General features: G+C 46.9%; 2 protein-coding genes across 2 annotated transcripts; both read left to right on the top strand.

The window, feature by feature from the left end:
* Positions 1-354: 354 nt before the first annotated feature.
* Positions 355-852, top strand: PtA15_15A242 (uncharacterized protein; the record flags this gene model as incomplete). Its single annotated transcript, XM_053163429.1, has 1 exon — positions 355-852. The coding sequence occupies one exon, from the start codon at positions 355-357 to the stop codon at positions 850-852; it is 498 nt and encodes a 165-aa protein (XP_053027405.1).
* Positions 853-16451: 15599 nt separating this feature from the next.
* PtA15_15A241 (uncharacterized protein) lies at positions 16452-20096 on the top strand (the record flags this gene model as incomplete). Its single annotated transcript, XM_053163428.1, has 3 exons — positions 16452-16835; positions 19483-19916; positions 19985-20096. 3 exons carry the CDS (start codon positions 16452-16454, stop codon positions 20094-20096), a joined length of 930 nt encoding a protein of 309 aa, XP_053027404.1.
* Positions 20097-20866: the final 770 nt, after the last annotated feature.

Below are 20866 nucleotides of genomic sequence, written 5' to 3'. Positions count from 1 at the left end.
AAAAAACGAAGACCACTCCCCGGTCTCTCTGAGATCAAGGATGGTATAAATGTGGCCCTTGCATGCTCGATAATTAAATTTTCCTCCATATCCACAAGCCTTCACCTGCCCTCGAATATCATCCTCTGTGGTTATCAGAAATCAACCCCTTTACTCCAAGTTTTTCTTTCTTGCTTCTCTATTTCTCCGGGCCGGTCTCCCGTAATATTTGTAGTGTTACTTTCTTCACTCGCCCTCGGCCGTCTGTCCACATTACCGTTACCCAATCGCGGTCACTGTAGCCAGCTTTCATACGACACGCGTCGAAAACTTTCTTGCGACAACTTGAAACAAGAAACGAGTTTTTATTGGATCATGACTGCTAATTTCGCACACGATGCTGAGGTGAACCAGTTCATCCGACGGGTGTTCATTATTCCGACTTTGCGACGGTGCCGAGAACACGGGAACCACCCGGAGTTAGCGATCGTGATCCCGCTGCGCAACGGCCAGTCGATGGTTTACCGGATCGCCGAGAACCGGCGGCGGTATTACTTGAGCGTGCAGCGATTCGATCTGCGCACGCACATCCTGCCCAGTCGGCCCAGTCCGTCCGACGGCAGTAGACGACCTATGTGGGTAGCCGATATCGACGACGACAGGATCCGTCTCATGCTGGCGGCAAGGGTCGAGTCTTCTTTGCGGGCGATCGAACAATCCGACGCGGCGTGTAGCTTGGCCTGGGTTCTTCACTTTATCGACGGTCTCAGGCACACCGAATTCCGGGCCATCCAGGGCCGCTTGCGGACGTTGAGGCGCACGCTCCTTCTTCTAGCTTACTTCATCATCCAATCGGCTTTGCATGATCTTTAAGCTCTTTTGTTTCAATTCTGACATACCTCCTTCCCCTCTTCGAACCAAGAACACTCTTGAATCGTTAAAGTTGTTTTACCAGTAGTCTTACCATACATTTGCTTACCTCTTAAATTCTTGTATGTATCTTGTTGGACTCGAATATCCTAATTCAATCTTTGTCAGAAACATGTTAAGAGTAGCTCTGTGTCGTGTTCTGGAGTGAGCAAATTGGATGGTAGCACCGTCTGAGAGTGTGAAATTCTGGATAAAATAGCTCAATGAGAGCATGACCGGGTACAAGTTATGTCTTCCCGATCCGTGAAATCGTTCACCCACCTCATGCTTTCTTCAGGGAGCGTAGTCGGCAAGGGCAAGCTCAATGTATGCACTTGCGACCAAACAACACCTGATTTCACTGAAGTACTTTGATGTTACAGTCCAACGGGAATTCAGTGAACCATCTTGTCCGACCAAATGCCTGCATGCACCCGGCTTTGCTTTTTTTATCGAAAGCACTCAAAACAGTTTGGTGATATATTTATGTATACTGAGCTTCAAACGCGACAAACATATCAACATGCATAGGGAAAAGTTTTCACTGGTAGCAGTAAGCACTGTTTCAATAGCTGGTAGCTTGAAGAGCCTTCTCTGAAAAATTTCAAGCTACTGCAAAGTGCTGATTAATCTACTCATCTGCTCAGTCACGACATAAAATTCCGCTGAGGCCAAGATGCATGTCAAGTGGATACCTACAGCTATCCAAATGTTGACTTGAGGATTATTGGTCAAGGCTGCAAGTTTGTTGGATGAAGGGATTGCCAACAACACAGGTATTTATGCAGTTTTATTACCAAAGTGAAAATGTGATCCTCTACTCATACTCAAAAGCACTGTTTTTCATTTCCCTTCACAAGACCAAGGTTCTCATGAGATCACCCAAGAATGTGAGTAATGAGTAGAAGACCTCTCGGCTTTTGCTTCCAGTATCCACTCAAATTGAATGCTTTGATTTTATTTTATTTGAAGTCAATCACCTCCATGAAGGTGCTTCCAATGAAATGACGACAGAAAAGAACAAAGTAACAAAAGACAGCCCAGAAGAAATTGTACTAAAAAATGATCCAAGCTCTGGATTACCGGAAAAATGTATGGGAGATCCTGACATGAGATTTTCCATAAAGGTTTGGAATACTAACCATTTGTCAAATTTTGAATCAGATGTCTCAAAACAGAAAAAGAAAAAAATGAGTGGCAAGCCTTTGCTGAGTCTTACATCTAAATTTTGATGACAGCAACAATTTGGCTTATTTTTCCTTGGGATGCAGAACAAAGCCAAATTGTTATGGATTTTTACAATGAGAACTTTGAGAGTATCAAAAATTGGAGATTGCGTTATTTGGAACTACACTTTCCTGAAGAAATAAATAAGGAGGTTGGCATGACCTTAAAGCAAACAACTGATTCATTGAGAAATATTGCATACAACTAGAGAATACATGAAATTGAAGATGAATCCTACAAAGATGTGTTCCAAGTGGATCAGCAAGCTGCAGAAGACATATTCAAAAAAACAGACAAAGAATGGCTCATATCTGTTGCAGATTTTGGGAAGATTGAGACCATTTTAGAATCTACATTAGTTCCTGCAGCATGGTTTACAAGGAGGACATCGTCCACACTGAACCGCATACAGGAGTGGAAAGAGCTTGTGATAGATTTAGTTTTGATGTTAAAAAAACTTTCAATTGTATCTGAAGAAAGCATGTCTAACTTTTTAACAAAAACAAAGACAGGGGAGACCATCTCAGATTTCCTCACTAGGCAAGACCTTTCAATTGGCAAATCCGCAAGAAAATATAAATTCCAGTCAAAAAATGTTGAATCTAATTATCAATAATCATGAAACAGAGTGTTACTTGGTCTCCCCTTAACTTGGCCAACACTTTCCAGATCATTCAGCAATCACACGTTGGGCAAGCTCAAAAAGTCTTGGCAAGCGCAGGCTGGCAAGAGTAATGCACGAAGTGGTTGCAAGTCTTATTGATTAGATAGCAAAGCCCGCTTGAAGGTATCTTAGATTTTTTGGGGCTGTTTTTCATTTCTTTTATTACACAAATCTTAGATGAAGGTCTCAGATGAAGGTACCCAGAATCTGCAAAAGATGCAATGCACATATTTCCTTGTGTTACCCCTCTCTCATTCCCTTCCTCAATATTTGAGATGGTTGCTTGCAGAGGAAGAACTATATTTCAAATTTCTGTGATGTTTTCCATTACATGCCTGAGGCACGTTGGATGAAGTCAAGTGCAGCGCTTCGGCGCTGATAAAATCAGACAATGGTCTAAGGATAGTTGAAAGCTCTCAAGAGCTCGCCCCAGTGGTAAACGCGCCGTACTAGGAAGGTTACCTCTGCCATTGGAGGCTTATGATGGAGGGTAAAAGCTCCAGCTGAGCCCTATGGAGCTGCCTTCGGTGTGCCTCGGGCAGCATGAGACGGCTAGTTTGTCTTGGGGAAGCTTGGGGAACAAGCAAGGCTGAGCCAAGGAGACCTTGCAGATAGATTTGGAGTGCAGCAACCTGGGAGCAGCTTAGGTGCTGAGCACATTCCTAGCCTGCCATCGATGGAGGTGCTGAGTTCTGCTGCTTCTGACCAGCAGCTGCTGAGCTCTGCTGCTTCTGACCAGCAGCTGCTGAGCTCTGCTGCTTATGATCAGTATATAAGGGCCTCTTATTCTGCCCCCTTGCAGTTTCTCCCCGCATCCTCACTCAACACCTTCCAGTCCACTAGAGCTTCCTGCTCGGCTCCCAGACGGCTCTTGGTCCTGGAAGCCCATACAACCCGCTGATATTCACCTTTTTTGCCCCCGCCTCAAGGCCAACGCGCTCAGTGGTCGTCAATGCAAACATATAGCTTGCACTTGCCGACTACGCTCCTTGAAGAAACCATCAGGTGAGTCAACGATTTCCCGGATCGGGAACACATAGTACCCACACTTGGACCAGGTCTTACACTCATTGATATATTTTATGCAGAATTTCATACTCTCAGACGATGCTACCATCCAAATTGCTCACTCCAGAACTCGACACAGAGGTACTCTTAACGTGTTTCTTATGATGATTAAATTAGGATATTCGAGTCTAACAAGATACATACAAGAAGGTAAGAGGTAAGCAAGTGTATGTTAAGACTAAGAGAGAGACTTCGAAAACAATTTTAACAATTCAAGAGTGTTCTTGGTTCAAAGAGGGGAAGGAGGTGTGTCAGAATTAAAACAAAAGAGCTTAAAGATCATGAAAAGCCGATTGTGTTGGAATACAGGCCCAGGCCCGCAGCAACCAGCCAGGAAGCTAGCGCGGCTCAACCCAGAAATGGACCCAGCCGGAGATAAAGGTAAGCCCTTTTCCCGAGCCCAGACCCACAGCCCTAACAGGCCAGACAGCTGATGCGTATCGCCACGTCGAACACAAACAGTCCCAGCCGAAGTTAGAAACTTACCGGCCCAGAACAAACAAGCCCAAGCAAACCACAGAACCTTGTACGTTCCGGAGGATAGAGATCAACGGATTCAAACAGATAGCTGACTGAATCTCGTTCATACCTAGAACCCTCGCGGAACGACTTGGCACGAAGACCAGGCAAGAGCTACTCAGCAGAATCACGGAAGACACCGATCACCGTAAGTTCCAGAGTAGCTCCCCAGACCAGACATAAACCAGAAACCGAGCTAAGTTGTTACGACGCTCGTGAAAACAGACAGATCCACAGCGGAACCTTTTCGCCAGGACAAAGCGAGATTATTCCAATAATCCGCTGTCTCAACAAACTCATAATCAACCACCGAAAGCAGCGCACGCTCAGACCATTCCTCTCCTCCCTGTCATCTCCTACCCCAGACCAGCCATCAGGATCTCGAGTCCTGCCTTTAGGTACATAGAAACACAATCTACTTGTAATTACAAATAAAGTAAACTGTACCTAACTGGAAATAAAACCTTTAGTTACTCCAATTCTTTCAGATTTACAGTCTCGAATCGCTCGACAGGACTACCTCAATAGGCAACTAAAGGCAGGCCGAGATGGCGAACACGAGAACTCAGAGTTCTAGCAGCACGGATAAATCCACGCAACCGGTCGCCAGGAGTGACGCCTACAGCCCGGACAAAGATCACGTCAACGTCCCCAAGTTCGACGGATCCAACTTCCCGCTGTGGGAGAGAAAAATAAAGATGCACCTCAGACCCCGACATCTTGAGGAATATCTTGAGGAACCAATGTCAGAAGACCCAGATGATAACGAGCTTCAAGGCGCGCTGAGGACCTGTAGCATCTTAAGCGAAGCCATATCCAACGCGATCTTCACCAGCGTTATCAACGATGATAACGAGCAGGACCCGCACGCCATCTGGACGGACATAAAAACGATTTATGCTTCCGACTCCCTACTCTCGGTATTCCAGGTATGGAATAAGTGGTTGGACATTCAGTACAACCGAGACATGAATACATACATTACCGAGATGGAGGAGAGCTTGGCCGAATTTAGTTCGCTCGGCCTGAAAGTTCTGGATGTTCTAGTTGGCTGCGGCATCGTCGGCAAGATAACTAAAAGGCGACCTATGCTAATGCAAGCCTTGTTCGCTGACCTCAAAGCACTGGCTAAGCCGAAAGAAATCATAGCCAAGCTCAGAGACATTGGTCGCCACGAGATAGCCACAAAAAGGAAATTCGTCGAAGACTCAGACAACTCCACCACAGCTCTAGCCACCGGAACGAGTCGCAAACAAACTCAACGGCCGAAAAGAGGCGGTGGCTCTTCTGGTGGCAACATCATCAGATGTAGCGGCGGCAAACATAACCCCAAAGCAACCACCCACACGGAAGACAACTGCTGGACAATCCACCCGTCCACCAGGCCTCCTGAACAACCTTTGCAAGACCAAGGACGCCCCAAAAAGAAACAACAAACGTCCTATAACACCACCGTCGAGGAAGAAGAAGAGGAAGCCTACCATAGCGGTATCGTCAAGCCGTCGTTCACCTACAACATGACGACGCCGGAATCCCCTCTCTCTACCATATTGGACTCAGGGGCCAGCAACCATATGCTGAATTCCCTTCAATACTTCCTCGATTCAACCCCGGTCCACATCAATATTGTGACCGGCAGCGGCAGGTCGGAGCTAGCCGCGGTCGCTCGCGGAACGGCCCAGCTTCATCTACCCACCGGACAGAAGATCACGCTCCCAGACGCCCTTTATGTGCCTCGATTGACCAGGAATTTGGTCTCCTTGGTTCAACTCATGAATCACCGCGTAGCCATCACAGAAAGGAGCGGATTCTCTGAGGTGGCGATCGACGACCAAAAGCCATTTAAAGTCAATCTCTTGAACGACTTGCTCGAGATCATCGGAGTCACCCCCTCGCCGATCAACTCAATCAACCTAAACACCACCGTATCGCCAATGCTCTCGGAGTACCAGAAGTGGCACAACCGTCTCGGCCACGCAAGCTCCGGAAGGATCGCACAAGTAGTACCAGACAAAATTGACTTGACCAAGACTCACGCATGCGAAGCCTGCATGCAAGGAAAGTTGACCCGCTTGCCGTGCAACGGTACTTTCAAGGTTGTTGACGCCCCTCTTGCGGTAGTTCACGCTGACCTCGTCGGCCCGATCTCCCCCGCAACCAACGGAGGCGCGCGATATTTCCTCACCCTTGTAGATCAATTCACAGGCTACATACACACCGTCATCCTCAAGGAGAAAAGCCAAGCTACACAAGCCATCCTCGACTTTAAAACTTTTCTCGAGAAGCAAACCGGTCACTCGCTGAAAAAGCTCATTTCAGACGGCGGAGGCGAATTTGTCAACGGTACGCTCGGCAAATATCTCAAAGGCAAAGGCATACAACATAACATTGCTCCCACCTACAATCCCCAAAACAACGGACTCGCCGAGAGAGCCAATCGCACAATTATCGACATGACTAGGTGTCTCTTGATGCAGGCCAACATGGCCCCAGAATGGTGGGCAGAGGCAGTGCAGGCGGCCACAGCAACCACGAACTGCCTCCCCTCCCTCTCAAAAGGGAAAGTGTCACCGCTCGAGCAGATGTTCAAACTAAAGCCAAACATCGCCTTCTTTTGACCCTTCGGCTGCCGCGTTTGGGTGGTTAAGCCAAAACCCAAGAGAGAAACAAAATTCTCGGCTCTATTGTGGGAAGGTGTGTTACTCGGTTATGACAACGACTATTCGTCATATAAGATATATCGTCAGCAAGACAAATCCGTCGTTACCGCGAAACACGTACACTTCGATGAGCTTAACTTCCCAGAATGCCCGGCCTTGAGCAAAAGCTACACTCCGCTCGGACCAAACAAGATTCCAAGTTTCAAGTCGGACGATCCCCTTCCCTTCAGCGATGAAGAAAAATTACCCAAGGAAGCATCAGAGTCATCCGCAGCCAAGGAGCTTGCGGAGGAGGAGCGGGACATCTCTACAATCCTTGAAGATCTCAGATCGAACAGCCCTTCTAGTCCTGGAGCTGCCGACGAACCCCGTCGGCCAGGACCCCCACCACAAGACCCAGGCCTCCCCGGCGGGCGGCGATACGTGTGGACGACCGCTCCCCCGCCCAAGGAGATCTGTAGTGGAATAGACCCCAATAACATCGTTTCCGGGAAGCGAACTAGGCAAGCTTTCCTCATTGAGATAGAAATCGACCCCAAGACCCACAAGCAGGCCATGGCTAGCAAGGAAAGCGGTCAATGGCGAGAAGCAGAGAAGAAAGAAATCGCAAACATGATAAAGCACCAAGTTTGGATTGTTCGCCGCCGCCTCCAGAATGACGAGCTGATACCATCAACCTGGGCTTATAGAAGAAAGCTAGGCCCACTGAACAAAGTCATTGAATTCAAAGCGCGGGTGTGCGCTCAAGGATTCATACAGGTCTACGGGCGACATTTCAATGTAATTTACGCCCCAACGGGTAAAGCGGCGTCACTTCGACTGCTGATTTCCTTTGCGGTCAACCACGGTCTCAAAATACATCAACTGGACATCTGAAGCGCATTCCTCACATGCCCCCTCGATGAAACGGTAACCTTACTTCCACCTCAAGGATATGACTGCCCTCCCAACTCGGTTCTTGAGTTGAAGAAAGCAATTTACGGACTGCGTCAAGCGCCGCTCGTATGGTATAAGCGCCTAACGGCATACCTCAAGACTCTCGGATTCAACATCGCTGTCTCCGACCCCTGTGTATTCTGGAGGCAGGAGGAAAAAGGCAGGCCGGCAACCTGGTTGTTCGCCCACGTGGACGACATTGTAATAATCAGTAGGCAACCAGAGGTCTTCAAAGCTGAGATGGAGCGGGAGTTCGAGATCAAATACCCCGGTGAAGCGGAGTTTCTCCTTGGAATGAACATCGAGAGGTTTGAAGGCGGCCTACAAATCAATCAAACGCAATATGTAGAGCGAAAACTAGCCGAATTCGGTCTTGAAAAAGAGCACCCTTCAACCTGCCCCCTGAACCCAAAGGAGCGCCTCGCCAAAGCGACGGCCCATGAAGTTGAGACCTTCAGGAAGCTAAATGTCAATTACCGAGCGCTCGTGGGATCACTCAACTACCTAAGCATCCTCACAAGACCGGACATTTCATTCGCGGTCAGCCAACTGTCCCAATACTTGGAGAGCCCCGGCATCAAGCACTACCAAGCGGCAGTACAAGTCTTCAAGTATCTCTCCGGCACAAGACACGTCGGCTTAACATTCAAGAAATCAGACGTCTCGAATTTACGAGCCTTCTCCGACGCCGACTGGGGCAATTGCCCTGATACTCGTCGATCAACCACAGGTTATGTGGTCGCAGTCGGAGCTCACCTAGTCAACTGGAAGTCCAGCAAACAACCAACTGTGTCCTTGTCTACAGCCGAAGCGGAGTATAAAGCCTTATCAGACTTGGGGAGGGACATCGCGTGGTTCGCGAATATCATAGAGGAAATCAAACTCAAACAATCAGTAGAAGACGTTGAAGTTTCTGTCGACAACAAAGGTGCTATAGATCTCGCCAACAGCGAAACTTCCCAAAACAGCTTCCGCACGAAGCACATGAACATCAGGCTTCACTTCGTACGCGAGTTGATTCTTTTCCGCCTCATCAAGCTTCGATACGTCAAAACCAACTCCAACGTGGCCGACTTCCTCACCAAAGCACTCGGACGTTCGGTAATCCGCCGATCCCTTGCGAAGATCGGAGTCATCCAAATCTCCAACATTACTTCTAATCTCACGACTAGAAGCACGCGAGGCTGTTGGAATACAGGCCCAGGCCCGCAGCAACCAGCCAGGAAGCTAGCGCGGCTCAACCCAGAAATGGACCCAGCCGGAGATAAAGGTAAGCCCTTTTCCCGAGCCCAGACCCACAGCCCTAACAGGCCAGACAGCTGATGCGTATTGCCACGTCGAACACAAACAGTCCCAGCCGAAGTTAGAAACTTACCGGCCCAGAACAAACAAGCCCAAGCAAACCACAGAACCTTGTACGTTCCGGAGGATAGAGATCAACGGATTCAAACAGATAGCTGACTGAATCTCGTTCATACCTAGAACCCTCGCGGAACGACTCGGCACAAAGACCAGGCAAGAGCTACTCAGCAGAATCACGGAAGACACCGATCACCGTAAGTTCCAGAGTAGCTCCCCAGACCAGACATAAACCAGAAACCGAGCTAAGTTGTTACGACGCTCGTGAAAACAGACAGATCCACAGCGGAACCTTTTCGCCAGGACAAAGCGAGATTATTCCAATAATCCGCCGTCTCAACAAACTCATAATCAACCACCGAAAGCAGCGCACGCTCAGACCATTCCTCTCCTCCCTGTCATCTCCTACCCCAGACCAGCCATCAGGATCTCGAGTCCTGCCTTTAGGTACATAGAAACACAATCTACTTGTAATTACAAATAAAGTAAACTGTACCTAACTGGAAATAAAACCTTTAGTTACTCCAATTCTTTCAGATTGGATGGTGAAGTAAGCTAGAAAAAGGAGCGTGCGCCTCAACATTCGCAAGCGACCCTGGATGGCCGGTGTGCCCGAGACCGTCGATAAAGTGAAGAACCCAGGCCAAGCTACACGCTGCGTCGGATTGTTCGATCGCCCGCAAAGAAGAATTGACCCTTGCCGCCAGCATGAGACGGATCCTGTCGTCCTCTACATTGGCTACCCACATAAGTCGTCTACTGCCGTCGGACGGACTGGACCGACTGGGTAGGATGTGCGTGCGGAGGTCAAATCGCTGCACGCTCAAGTAATACCGCCGCCGGTTCTCTGCCCAGTCGGCCCAGTCCATCCGACGGCAGTAGAAGACCAATGTGGGTAGCCAATATCGTCGACGACAGGATCCGTCTCATGTTGGCGGCAAGGGTCAAGTCTTCTTTGCGGGAGATCGAACAATCCGACGCGGCGTGTAGCTTGGCCTGGGTTCTTCACTTTATCGACCGTCTCAGGCACACCGAATTCCGGGCCATCCACGGTCGATTGCCAACATAGGTGCACGCTCCTTTTTCTAGCTTACTTCACCATCCAATCGGTTTTTCATGATCTTTAAGCTCTTTTGTTTTAATTCTGACATACCTCCTTCCCCTCTTCGAACCAAGAACACTCTTGAATCGTTAAAATTGTTTTAGCAGTCTCTCTCTTAGTCTTATCATACAATTGCTTACCTCTTACCTCCTTGCGTGTATCTTGTTGGACTGGAATATCCTAACCCAATCTTTGTCAGAAACATGTTAACAGTACCTCTGTATTGTGGTCTGGAGTGAGCAATTTTGATGGTAGCACCGTCTGAGAGTACAGATATCAGCCATTCTTTATCACTTTTTTGAATATGTCTTCTGCAGCTTGCTGATCCACTTGGAACACATCTTTGTAGGATTCATCTTCAATTTCATGTATTCTCTAGTTGTATGCAATATTTCTCAATGAATCAGTTGTTTGCTTTAAGGTCATGCCAACCTCTTTATTTATTTCTTCAGGAAAGTTTAGTTCCAAATAATGCAATCTGCAACCTTTGATACTCTCAAAGTTCTCATTGCAAAAATCCATAATACTTTGGCTTTTTTCTGCATCCCAAGAAAAAATAAGCCAAATTGTTACTGTTGTCAAGATTTAGATTTAAGACTCAGCAAAGGCTTACCACTCATTTATTTTTCTTTTTCTGTTTTGAAACATCTGATTCAAAAATATGACAAATTGTTAGTACTAGAGGCCAAAGCGGCTATGCCGCTGCAGGGTCTAAGCAGGTCTAAGCTCCCTGGTCCCCGCATGCCCCTTTCTTGCTGAATGTCCTCACCTCCACCATCAATTCTTCTTAACCTTAGCCCAATGAATCATGGGTGCAGTAGCATGTTTTGTTTTGTTTTTCCATGGATGTAATGCCTAGCTGATGTCTGTCCCTTCTCTGATAAATTATGTAAGTCAACTTCTTTGAAGGGTATTTGTTCCCTCATCAACATGAAACAAAGAACAATTTTTAGTGAATAGTATTATATACAAATATTTTTTATCTTTTCTTAGCAAAAAAGGGAGTATCAAAAAGCATCACAAATACCATTTCAGTTTTTCCTCTTCTCCTTTAATAAATATCAAACGGATGTACTTCGCGCACTGCGAAAAACTCGTCGCGCACTGCAGGGGGCGTCCACTCGACGTCCCGGCCACAGTGCGCGGAAGCTCAAAATGCTTCGCGCACTGCAAATGAAAAGCTTGAAATTCTCATTTTTTTTTCTGCCAGCCGGCAGAGGGGATTTTTCTTTCCCCTCCTCCATTTTCTTGGGGTATTTGGACCCCCCAGCATGACATAAAAAAAGGATGATAAAAAAATACAAAAAATAAGCGGAGCGCCTCCCCGGGGCGCACCCCCCGGGGATTCTTAACCTGCTAAAAAGCCATGGATCGGGTACCCAGCCCCTCGAAAACAGAGTTCGAGGGGCAGAAGTACATACCCCATGACTTCGCCGTGCAGATGGCCGGCACAGGCTGGTCCCGGAGCGGAGTACATGCACACGCCCCCGATGACCGGCCAGCACGCACATGGAGTGCAAATCACCGGTCATCGAGGGGATTACGTACTCCTCTCGATGACCGGAATGGTCCCGCTTATTGAGAGGAGTAAACACACCTCTCGATGACCGGAACAGTCCCGGTCATCGAGAGACTAAGCATTCCGCTCGATGACCGGAACAGTCCCGGTCATCGAGAGCAATTGATCCCCTCAATGAACGGAACGGACCCGGACATCGAGAGGAGGAACACTCTTGATGACCGGGTCTGTTCCAGTCGTCAAGGGGAGTGTTTACTCCTCTCAACGACTGGAACAGACCCGGTCACGGTCATCGAGAGGAGTAAACACTGCTCCTCTCGACGACTGGAACAGACCTGGTCACGGTCATCGAGAGGAGTAAACACTGCTCCTCTCAACGACTGAAACAGACCCGGTCATCGAGAGTGTTCCTCCTCTCGATGGCCGGGTCCGTTCCATTCATTGAGGGGATTAAGTGCTCCTCTCGATGACCGGAGCGAACCGTTCATCAATCCTCTCCTTGAACAGTTCGGTCCGGTCATTGAGGGAGTGTTTCTCTACTCGGTGACCGCAGCAGACTCGGTCATCAAGATGATTATTTTCTCGATGCCCGGGTTTGTTCCGGTCATCGAGTGGTGTATTTAATCCTCTCAATAACCGGGACCGTTCCGGTCATCGAGAGGTGTGTTTACTCCTCTCAATAAGCAGGACCGTTCCGGTCATCGAGAGGAGTACGTAATCCCCTCGATGACCGGTGATTTGCACTCCACGTGCGTGCTGGCCGGTCATTGGGGGAGTGTGCATGTACTCCGCTCCGGGACCAGCCTGTGCCGGCCATCCGCACGGCGAAGTCATGGGGTATGTACTTCTGCCCCTTGAACTCTGTTTTCGAGGGGCTGGGTACCCGATCCATGGCTTTTTAGCAGGTTAAAAATGCCTGGGGGGTGCGACCCGGGGAGGCGCTCCGCTTATTTTTTGTATTTTTTTATCATCCTTTTTTTATGTCATGCTGGGGGGTCCAAATACCCCAAGAAAATGGAGGAGGGGCAAGAAAGATCCCCTCTGCCGGCTGGCAGAAAAAAAAAATGAGAATTTCATGGTTTATTTTCTGCAGTGCGCGAAGCGTTTTGAGCTTCTGCGCACTGTGGCCGGGACGTCGAGTGGACGCCCCCTGCAGTGCGCGACAAGTTTTTCGCAGTGCGCGAAGTACATCCGATATCAAATCTCTATTTTTTCAGTAAGAGTAAATAAAAGAAGTCTTCTCTATGATGGATCATTTTCTTGCCAATGCAACACAAATGACATAAAAAAACTTCATGTCTGCATCTCTGAATGTATAAACATTAATGGAGGTAGAGACAAGTGAGACTCTAGGAAGACAAGATCAGAGCACCAAATGAAGGCAGGCCAAAAGCAAGAAAAGTGTGTAACAGAATCATATGCATAGCATGGAGGTGGCAGAGATTGTCTCTGGGACTGTTGCTATGGTTTTGACGGAGGTTGGGGTCGCCACCGGTGGGGGGAAAACACAGCAACCAGCTGTTGTGTGTCTGGTCAAAGAACACCTTGGCCGCCCTTTAAGAATGAAAAGAGAAACAATTAAATGATTGGGCAGACTTACTAATTAAAAATATAGTTTACATCACCCACATAGAGTCTGAGATAACCAGTCCAACTCATCAAAATATTTTAAATATATTTGTTTCAGGCAGGGTCATCAATCTTTGAGGTTGCTGCTTACAAAGCTAGGACTCCATAACTGAAATTTCTTGCAACTATTTGGAATCAGAACATGAGATATATGAGGTGTACACTAGGAGGTGTTGTGACTAGTGTACATCACCCATATCTCATGGTTTGATACCTTCCCATTGCTAAAAATTTCAGGGAACTGATAATATACAAAGTTTAATAATCCCTGTAATTTTTAGACTGTTTGAAAATGTAACACAAAAGTTATACAGTTAGCCAGATTTTCCTCATTAAGACTTCCGCGCACCCCTTATATCTCATGTTTTGATGCAATTCCATGGATAAGAATTTCAGGGAAAAAATATTATACAAAGATTAAGAATCCCTGGAATTTTTAGAATGTTTGAAGATGTAACAAAAAAGTTATACAGCTAGTAGGAATTTTCCTACTAAGCCCGCCACGCACACCACATATATCCCAAAAAACTCAGGAAAAGCAGAATATGCACATTTATAAGTTCCCTGAAATTTTTTTGGGGCTGGGACATGTAACCAAAAAGTTATTCCCTTTTGAATTACCCCAGAAAAGGGGGTGTGCAAAAATAATTAATTAATTAACAGTTGTTTTTTTCAATTCTGAATGGATGATAATTATTTTCATGAATTTGATGAATTTTGATATCATTTGCGTTGCGTAGAAATGAGTAGAAAAAAAAGGGATATGAATGCAGAAAAGGGGGTACACAAAAACCGGGTATGAACGCAGAAATACCTGGGTATGTTTACTAACCCCCTTAAAAAATGGTGCACCAAAAATTATAGCGCACCCACTGTACTTGAATTATTCATTTGGTGAACAAATCAAGGGGCTTGATTAATCAACTCCTGGAAAATAAAATTTCAACTCCCTAAAGTATATTGGGAGGGCCAGATTTTGATGTCTTCCTCTGGTGCCAAGGACCACAAATTGGTCTGGGGAATTTTTTGAGTCAGAAGTCATATTCCAAAAACCCATTTGAGCGACAGAGCTCCAGTTTTCCAAAAAATGACAAAAGACCCCATACTTCTTGACTGGAGGACCCAAAGTATACCAGAACTTAACAGCAGACAGAAAGATCTCTGAAGAGCACATGTTGATCTTCATGGCATTGAATCACACCATGAAGATCCACATGTGCTCTTCAGAGGGCTTTCTGCCTCCTGTTAAATTCTGGTATACTTTTGGGCCCCCAGTCAAGAGTCATGATTGTTTTTGTCATTTTTTGCAGAAGAGGAGCCCTGATTCCATTTTATTTGATGGAATTTGACTTCTGGCACCCAAAAAAACCCAGGACGGACCAACCTTTGGTCCTGGGGACCAGAAGCAGATGTCAAAATCTAGTCCTCCTAATGTCCACTACTTTTGAGAGTCAGAAATCTAAATTTAGGGAGTAAATTAATCTAAATCCAAACTGACTCCATTTGCAACAGTATTTCTGTGTGTTAATCACGCACAAACACCTGATTTGGAATCTGTCCAGCCTAACCAAGGTTTCATGTACCACATCATACAGTATGTCTGCAAGAAGGGGAACAATGCGCCAGGGGATTCATTATCCGCCGCGTTGTTATGACCCTTGAGATGCATCTCGGTGGGGCTTAGGAAAAGGTGGACGCCGCCAATACACGTATGGACCAACGACTAACTTTGTTGTAACCCCGGATTGGGTTTCCGTAGGGTCTCTCTTAGACCCCTTTAGATGCCATGTATATGTATCAAGTCTGAGCCTATCTAGATGTCATGCATCTTGGTGTCTCTTCTTGCCTGTATTGCATTATGTTATGTGCACATAAAGCATTCTTGCTATCACATCTTCATATTTTAAAGATTGTAAAGAAAGCAAAAAGTTATGAACCCATTTCAACATCTACAGATTGAGGAGCCTGGGAGTGGTTGGGTTGAGAGAGTGAAGGATTGAGATGAGTATTACATTGATCAGCCAAGTTGAGGTTTCTAAAAACTCCCCGAAACCCATAACCTTGGGTGGCTCCCAAAACCTCCTTTGGGAGATGAGCCAGGTGACAAACCCAGAGCATTAAGTTTCCTGGGATACCCCAATGCGGAAGACTGTCACCGCGGGGATGCAAGGTGCAAGGCTGTGCAAGGTTTTCTGTTGGCAAAACATTGGGGGGACTGAGAAATTCTAAGTCGCATGTTTAACCGGGCTCTCCAGTACCATAAATAACGGGACCCTTGTCCGTCCCTTGGACTTGTTTACCCCTCAGACATCATTTGCGCCCAATACTCAACTGCTTCCGCTTCATTCACCTCTAATTTTGTTTTATTACATATCTCTTGTCTGCTGTGACAGACTCCCTTTGTCAACTTTATCTTTCCTTTGCTTTTTCCACAGGCCTCCACTTTCCCTTTCTCACCACCGCTCCCTTGCTTGAGCTTGATATTTCTCCCAGAGAACGCTTCTCCACCGGCCTCCACTTTTACCTCCCCACCACCGCTCCCTAGCTTAATATTTATTGTCTGCTGTGTCAGAAATAGCCTTAACCTTCTACAACCCTTCCTGTTATTGGCCTTTATCATTCCTGCTGCCACCGCTTGCATCATCCTTTATAAACTCTACCGTCTCTCTCCCACCAACCAAGATCACAATCATCCAGCAAACCCACATTTCTAACTTAGTTCCTCTCTCTCTGCATCCACCACGGGCATTGTTCCTTGTGTATTGGTCAATCCTCTTCTACTTCGTGACACCCAGCCCAATCCCCTGCTCCCAGCACTGCTCCCTTTCCATTCTTGCTCCCAGTTCCCAGCCCCTTCTCGCTTCCCGCTCATACCCTGCAATGCCCACATTAAGATCCACCACCCAGCCGTATTTCCCCCTTGTCAAAGATATGTACGAAGTTGTCCCGCTGCCCTGGACACAGGAGGTCCCTTCGCCGGCAGATCAATCGACTCACCCAAACTCGCTCCGGTTGGTTCGTAAGGCCAGTGGCGCCATGCCTGTGTTCCCTCACCATTGCCACCACTTCACCATCCCGGGCAATACACGTGCAATTGCGGACATCTTTGTCAAGGCCATGCAGGCTACGGTGTACTGGGCCGTTCACAAGACCAAGACCAACTCGCCAGTCCCTCGCCTCGCCAACGCTCCAAACAGAGGCGGCCGCCCCCAACAACACCATTTCAAGCTGGAGTTCAAATGCCCCCAGAAAGGAACACATATTGTTTGCCCAAATTTGAGGAGATCTGAACCATCTCAGAAATGCGGCTGCCTTGCAGGGTTTTGGATCAGCCACGATGTTGCCACCGATTCCTTGCGCGTGTGCTGGCAATGGCAGCACAACCACCAGCCCGACTCCAACACTGAAATGAAGAAGTGCCGTCTTCCAAAGCTTGTCATGAAGTGGTTAACCAAACAGGTTATACGTGGGCTTCAATGGCCTTCTATTGAGAAACTTCTGTCCTGCCTGGACCTTTTTTCTGTAAGCTTCAATCATCCCCTTATATCTTGCAATGTGAGCCTGAGTCTCTATAGTGACAGCAGGACACAAGAAATGGGGGACAACAGTTTGATTTCTTGGGATAAAGAAAATACAACTGTAAGAGAAAAAGAGAAAGAGAGAGAAAGAAACCAAGCAGGATAAGATAGAAGAGAAGTACTAGGTTATTCTAGTGGGAATGCACGTCCACTGGCAATGCTACTCTTCAGAAGAGTGCTGCTAATCTGTGCTAGAAGTGCTACAGCTTCCTCTCAGGAGGGTATCTGGATTAGATAAGTTTAATCCAGCCACAGTTTTTTAGACTTCTCTCTGGACAGTCAAGGTTCTTAATGGGAAACCTGAGGGACAGCCCTGCAACCTAGATTTTGAGGCAAAGGCCAAGTGATTATAAGGGACAGCCCTGTGATCAAGATAGAGGCAAAGGCCTGTAGAATTGAAGGGACAGCCCTGTGATCAAGATAGAGGCAAAGGCCTGTAGAATTGGAGGGACAGCCCTGTGATCAAGGAGGAGGCAAAGCAAGAAGAAAAGGCAGATCAAGCAAGACACAGAGTTGTACCTCTGAGATAATCAAGGTTCAGTGAAAGAGGTTACTTACTGTCAATATCCTAGGCGCCTGTGACGGTAGGTATACTGGGAGTAGAGTAGGCTCTTTGGTGGTGATCCTGGGGTTATCTGGGTGGTGGTTCTGGTGTGCTGAAGTCTGTGGATCCGCCTCAGGCAAGGGGGATCCTGACTACGAAAATTTTCACAGTTTGCTTATGTAATTTACATATGTACATGTGGTTTGGCGCACCTAGTAGCGCTGACACGTCACAACTGCGCAAGGGCGCTACAACTCAGTAACTCAGGGAAGGAGTATAGTTACAATGAATTGGTAAGTTGTAACTAGGGTTAAAATTGCATGAGGAAACAGAATATGAAGTCAAAACAGGGATATCTCTTAAGATGAAAAAGATATAAAGTAATTTATATGTAACAAAGGTAGAACAGGCAGCTTTTAGGTCAGCTGTGATGACTCTAAGGCTGACATGCAACATCTCAGCACACTTAGTAGCATAGAAATTTAATTCCCTTTCATTTGCAGTTGTCCAATGGTTCCGTTCCTGAGGCGCATTACGTGGAGTTCTACCACGTACGGTATCTGATCCAGAAGCGGATCAAGGTCCTGTCAAAGAAGGACAAGGACGTCTTTACTTCTGTGGCGTTATGGAAAGACCAGCTTGACGCCAAAGGGTACAACACTTTTCTTCCGATTGCGGACAACGACCCGGCATTCATCTTTGCCTTCCAATCACCGTGGCAGACTGACATGATGTTGAGACATGGAGGCAACCTACTCATGCTTGACGCGACCCACAACAGCGTCAGCAACTTTTTGTTTGGCGATAACCGCAAAGTAAGCTTGTACACCTTTGTGATTCGGGACCCAGTGACAGGCAAGGGTTTGCCCATCTGCTGGGCGTTTATCGTCTCTTTGGCAAAGTAAGTTTGCCTCACTCCAACTGCCGACTTACCCCAAATCATGATGAGCTAACATTTTTTGTCATTTTTACACCCATCTCACCCACAGGGAGCCCCTCCTTAGCGTCCTCAGGTGGATCCAACAGACCACCGGATACGTACCTGGTGCAGTCATGAGCGATTGTGCTCTGGCCATCCAAAATGCTGTTGCCAACACCTACTCTGACCTCGACGACCCGCCCCCCCATTTCTGGTGCCTGTTCCATGCCTTAAGTTCAAGGCTTTCAAAGCCAATGCGTTGGCCCACCTGGGTGCCCAGTCTGAGGAAGCCCTCGCTGACTTTCAATGGCTTGTGTATGGTGGAGGCAATCCGGAGTCAATGCAGAACGCTTTCAATGCTAAATGGAGCCAGATCAGTGGCCCGTTTGCTCATTATGTCCAACAGCAATGGGACAGCAATCGCAAACATTGGGCATTAAATTATCGCACGGTAAGTTTTTGTTTGGCTTTTTTTCTTCAATGGACATGTCATGTACTGATTACTTGCCTTGCTTGCAGAATGCCATTCAGGGCATTCATACCAACAATTATGTAGAGTCGTGGCATAGGACGTTGAAGACAAAGTTCATCCCCCCACCTGAAAAACACCAAATGGACGAACTCATCCAAATTCTCAAATACGACGTGGTAGGCTACTACCAGCATCAGTCGGCCCGTGTCCAGTTGGGCATCCAGAAACAGCGCGTCAATAAATTCCAGCTCAAAGCCCGCCTGGACGGTGATAGCTACACCCCTGACATTATGTGCACCCTTGGCATACTTATTACGCAATGGGCGGACCATGTAAGCTTCTTTGTTCCACCCATCCCCATAATATTTTTGCTAACAACATCTATATCATCTACACAGTTTGTCAGCAATTCCTTCACTTCTCCGCTCGCCGTGGCTTACTGGGTGGATTACGAGGTGCCAAGCAAGCGGCACGCGAAGCCGCGAATCCTCAGGTGCACGTGCCCGCACTTCCAGCAACACAATAGTGCGTGCAAACATATGTTCTGCATCGCGAAACAGTACAAATATCTGGTCGTCGAGGCAGGATGCGTTCCCGAAGCGCCGCCAATGGACATCGAAGCGTTACTCAACAACTTGTACGAAGACGGAGCCTTAAACAAGCTTGACCCCGCACCAGCCTTCGTTCCGGTTGGCTTGGGCAGCCCAAACCCATCCAACCAACCCTTGCGGCTACTATCACTCTGTCCGGCTGACCTCTTGTACAATGGAGACTTGGAAATCAAGGTGATTTTGTCCAATGGATCTGGTTCTGCACCAGTCAAACGGCCTGCGTTGGAGAACCAATCAGTTGGAATTCAGCCACTAGCAAACAGAAGGACAAGCCTTGCCCCGCCCACAGCTCAAGACAACAGTATGACCTCCAAGGAGCACTCACAGAGGATCCAAAGTCTTCAGAGCTCGGGCCTGAGAGCCCTGAAGAGGGTCAACAAGGCAATGCGGGCACCAATTAACCGCAAACTTTTCGCGGCAGCGGCTGTCAGCCTTAGAGATACATCAAGTATCCAGAAGACTGCAATAACTTAGTAAATAATAATAATTATTAAATTATTATTGCAGAATCTGATTCCTCATCATAAATTAAGGGGAGTCGCCCACTCAAAGTAACCCCTTATTCCTATTCCTTCATGTACTAATTGTATAAATAAGAATTGGCCCCAGAAAGCACCCAAAAAATAGTATTACATACAAAAAATTAGTAAAACAAACAAAGTAAATAAAAATAAACTATTGTACATTAAAGAGTAATATTACTTGTGTAAAAATACCCTGTGAAAGTATTATGTAGACTTCTACAGAAGCTCTTTCACATGACAATTGGTTATAAATATGTCATGTGACAGAGTCAGGGAAATTAGTCTATTATAATACAAATAAATTGCCCACAGCCAAGCCTTGTTCACGTGTACACCTCAGGATACACCCATAAGGAGAAAAGGACTTAGTGGTTGCGCCCACTGAAGTCCCCTCTATAAATAGAGGCCTATTTGGCCCTCAGGTTAAATCATCCAAAATCCCTTATTAGCATATTTAAAGCTTTATCCTTATAAGTAGTTGCCGTAAGACCACCGCCTCTGTCAAGCAGCCAATCAGTTTAAGCGCTTACCACCTACTTTTAGTATTACACCAAAAATAATTCCCATTATTAATTACATAATTAATCCTTCCTCTGTTACAGAGTGTTAAAACCCTTTTAGTGGCCATATTTGCCACGTAACAAGTT

The sequence above is a fragment of the Puccinia triticina genome, chromosome 15A (genome assembly GCF_026914185.1).
Source record: "Puccinia triticina chromosome 15A, complete sequence".
NCBI lineage: Eukaryota > Fungi > Basidiomycota > Pucciniomycetes > Pucciniales > Pucciniaceae > Puccinia > Puccinia triticina.
This window is presented reverse-complemented; position numbering and strand designations above follow the sequence as displayed.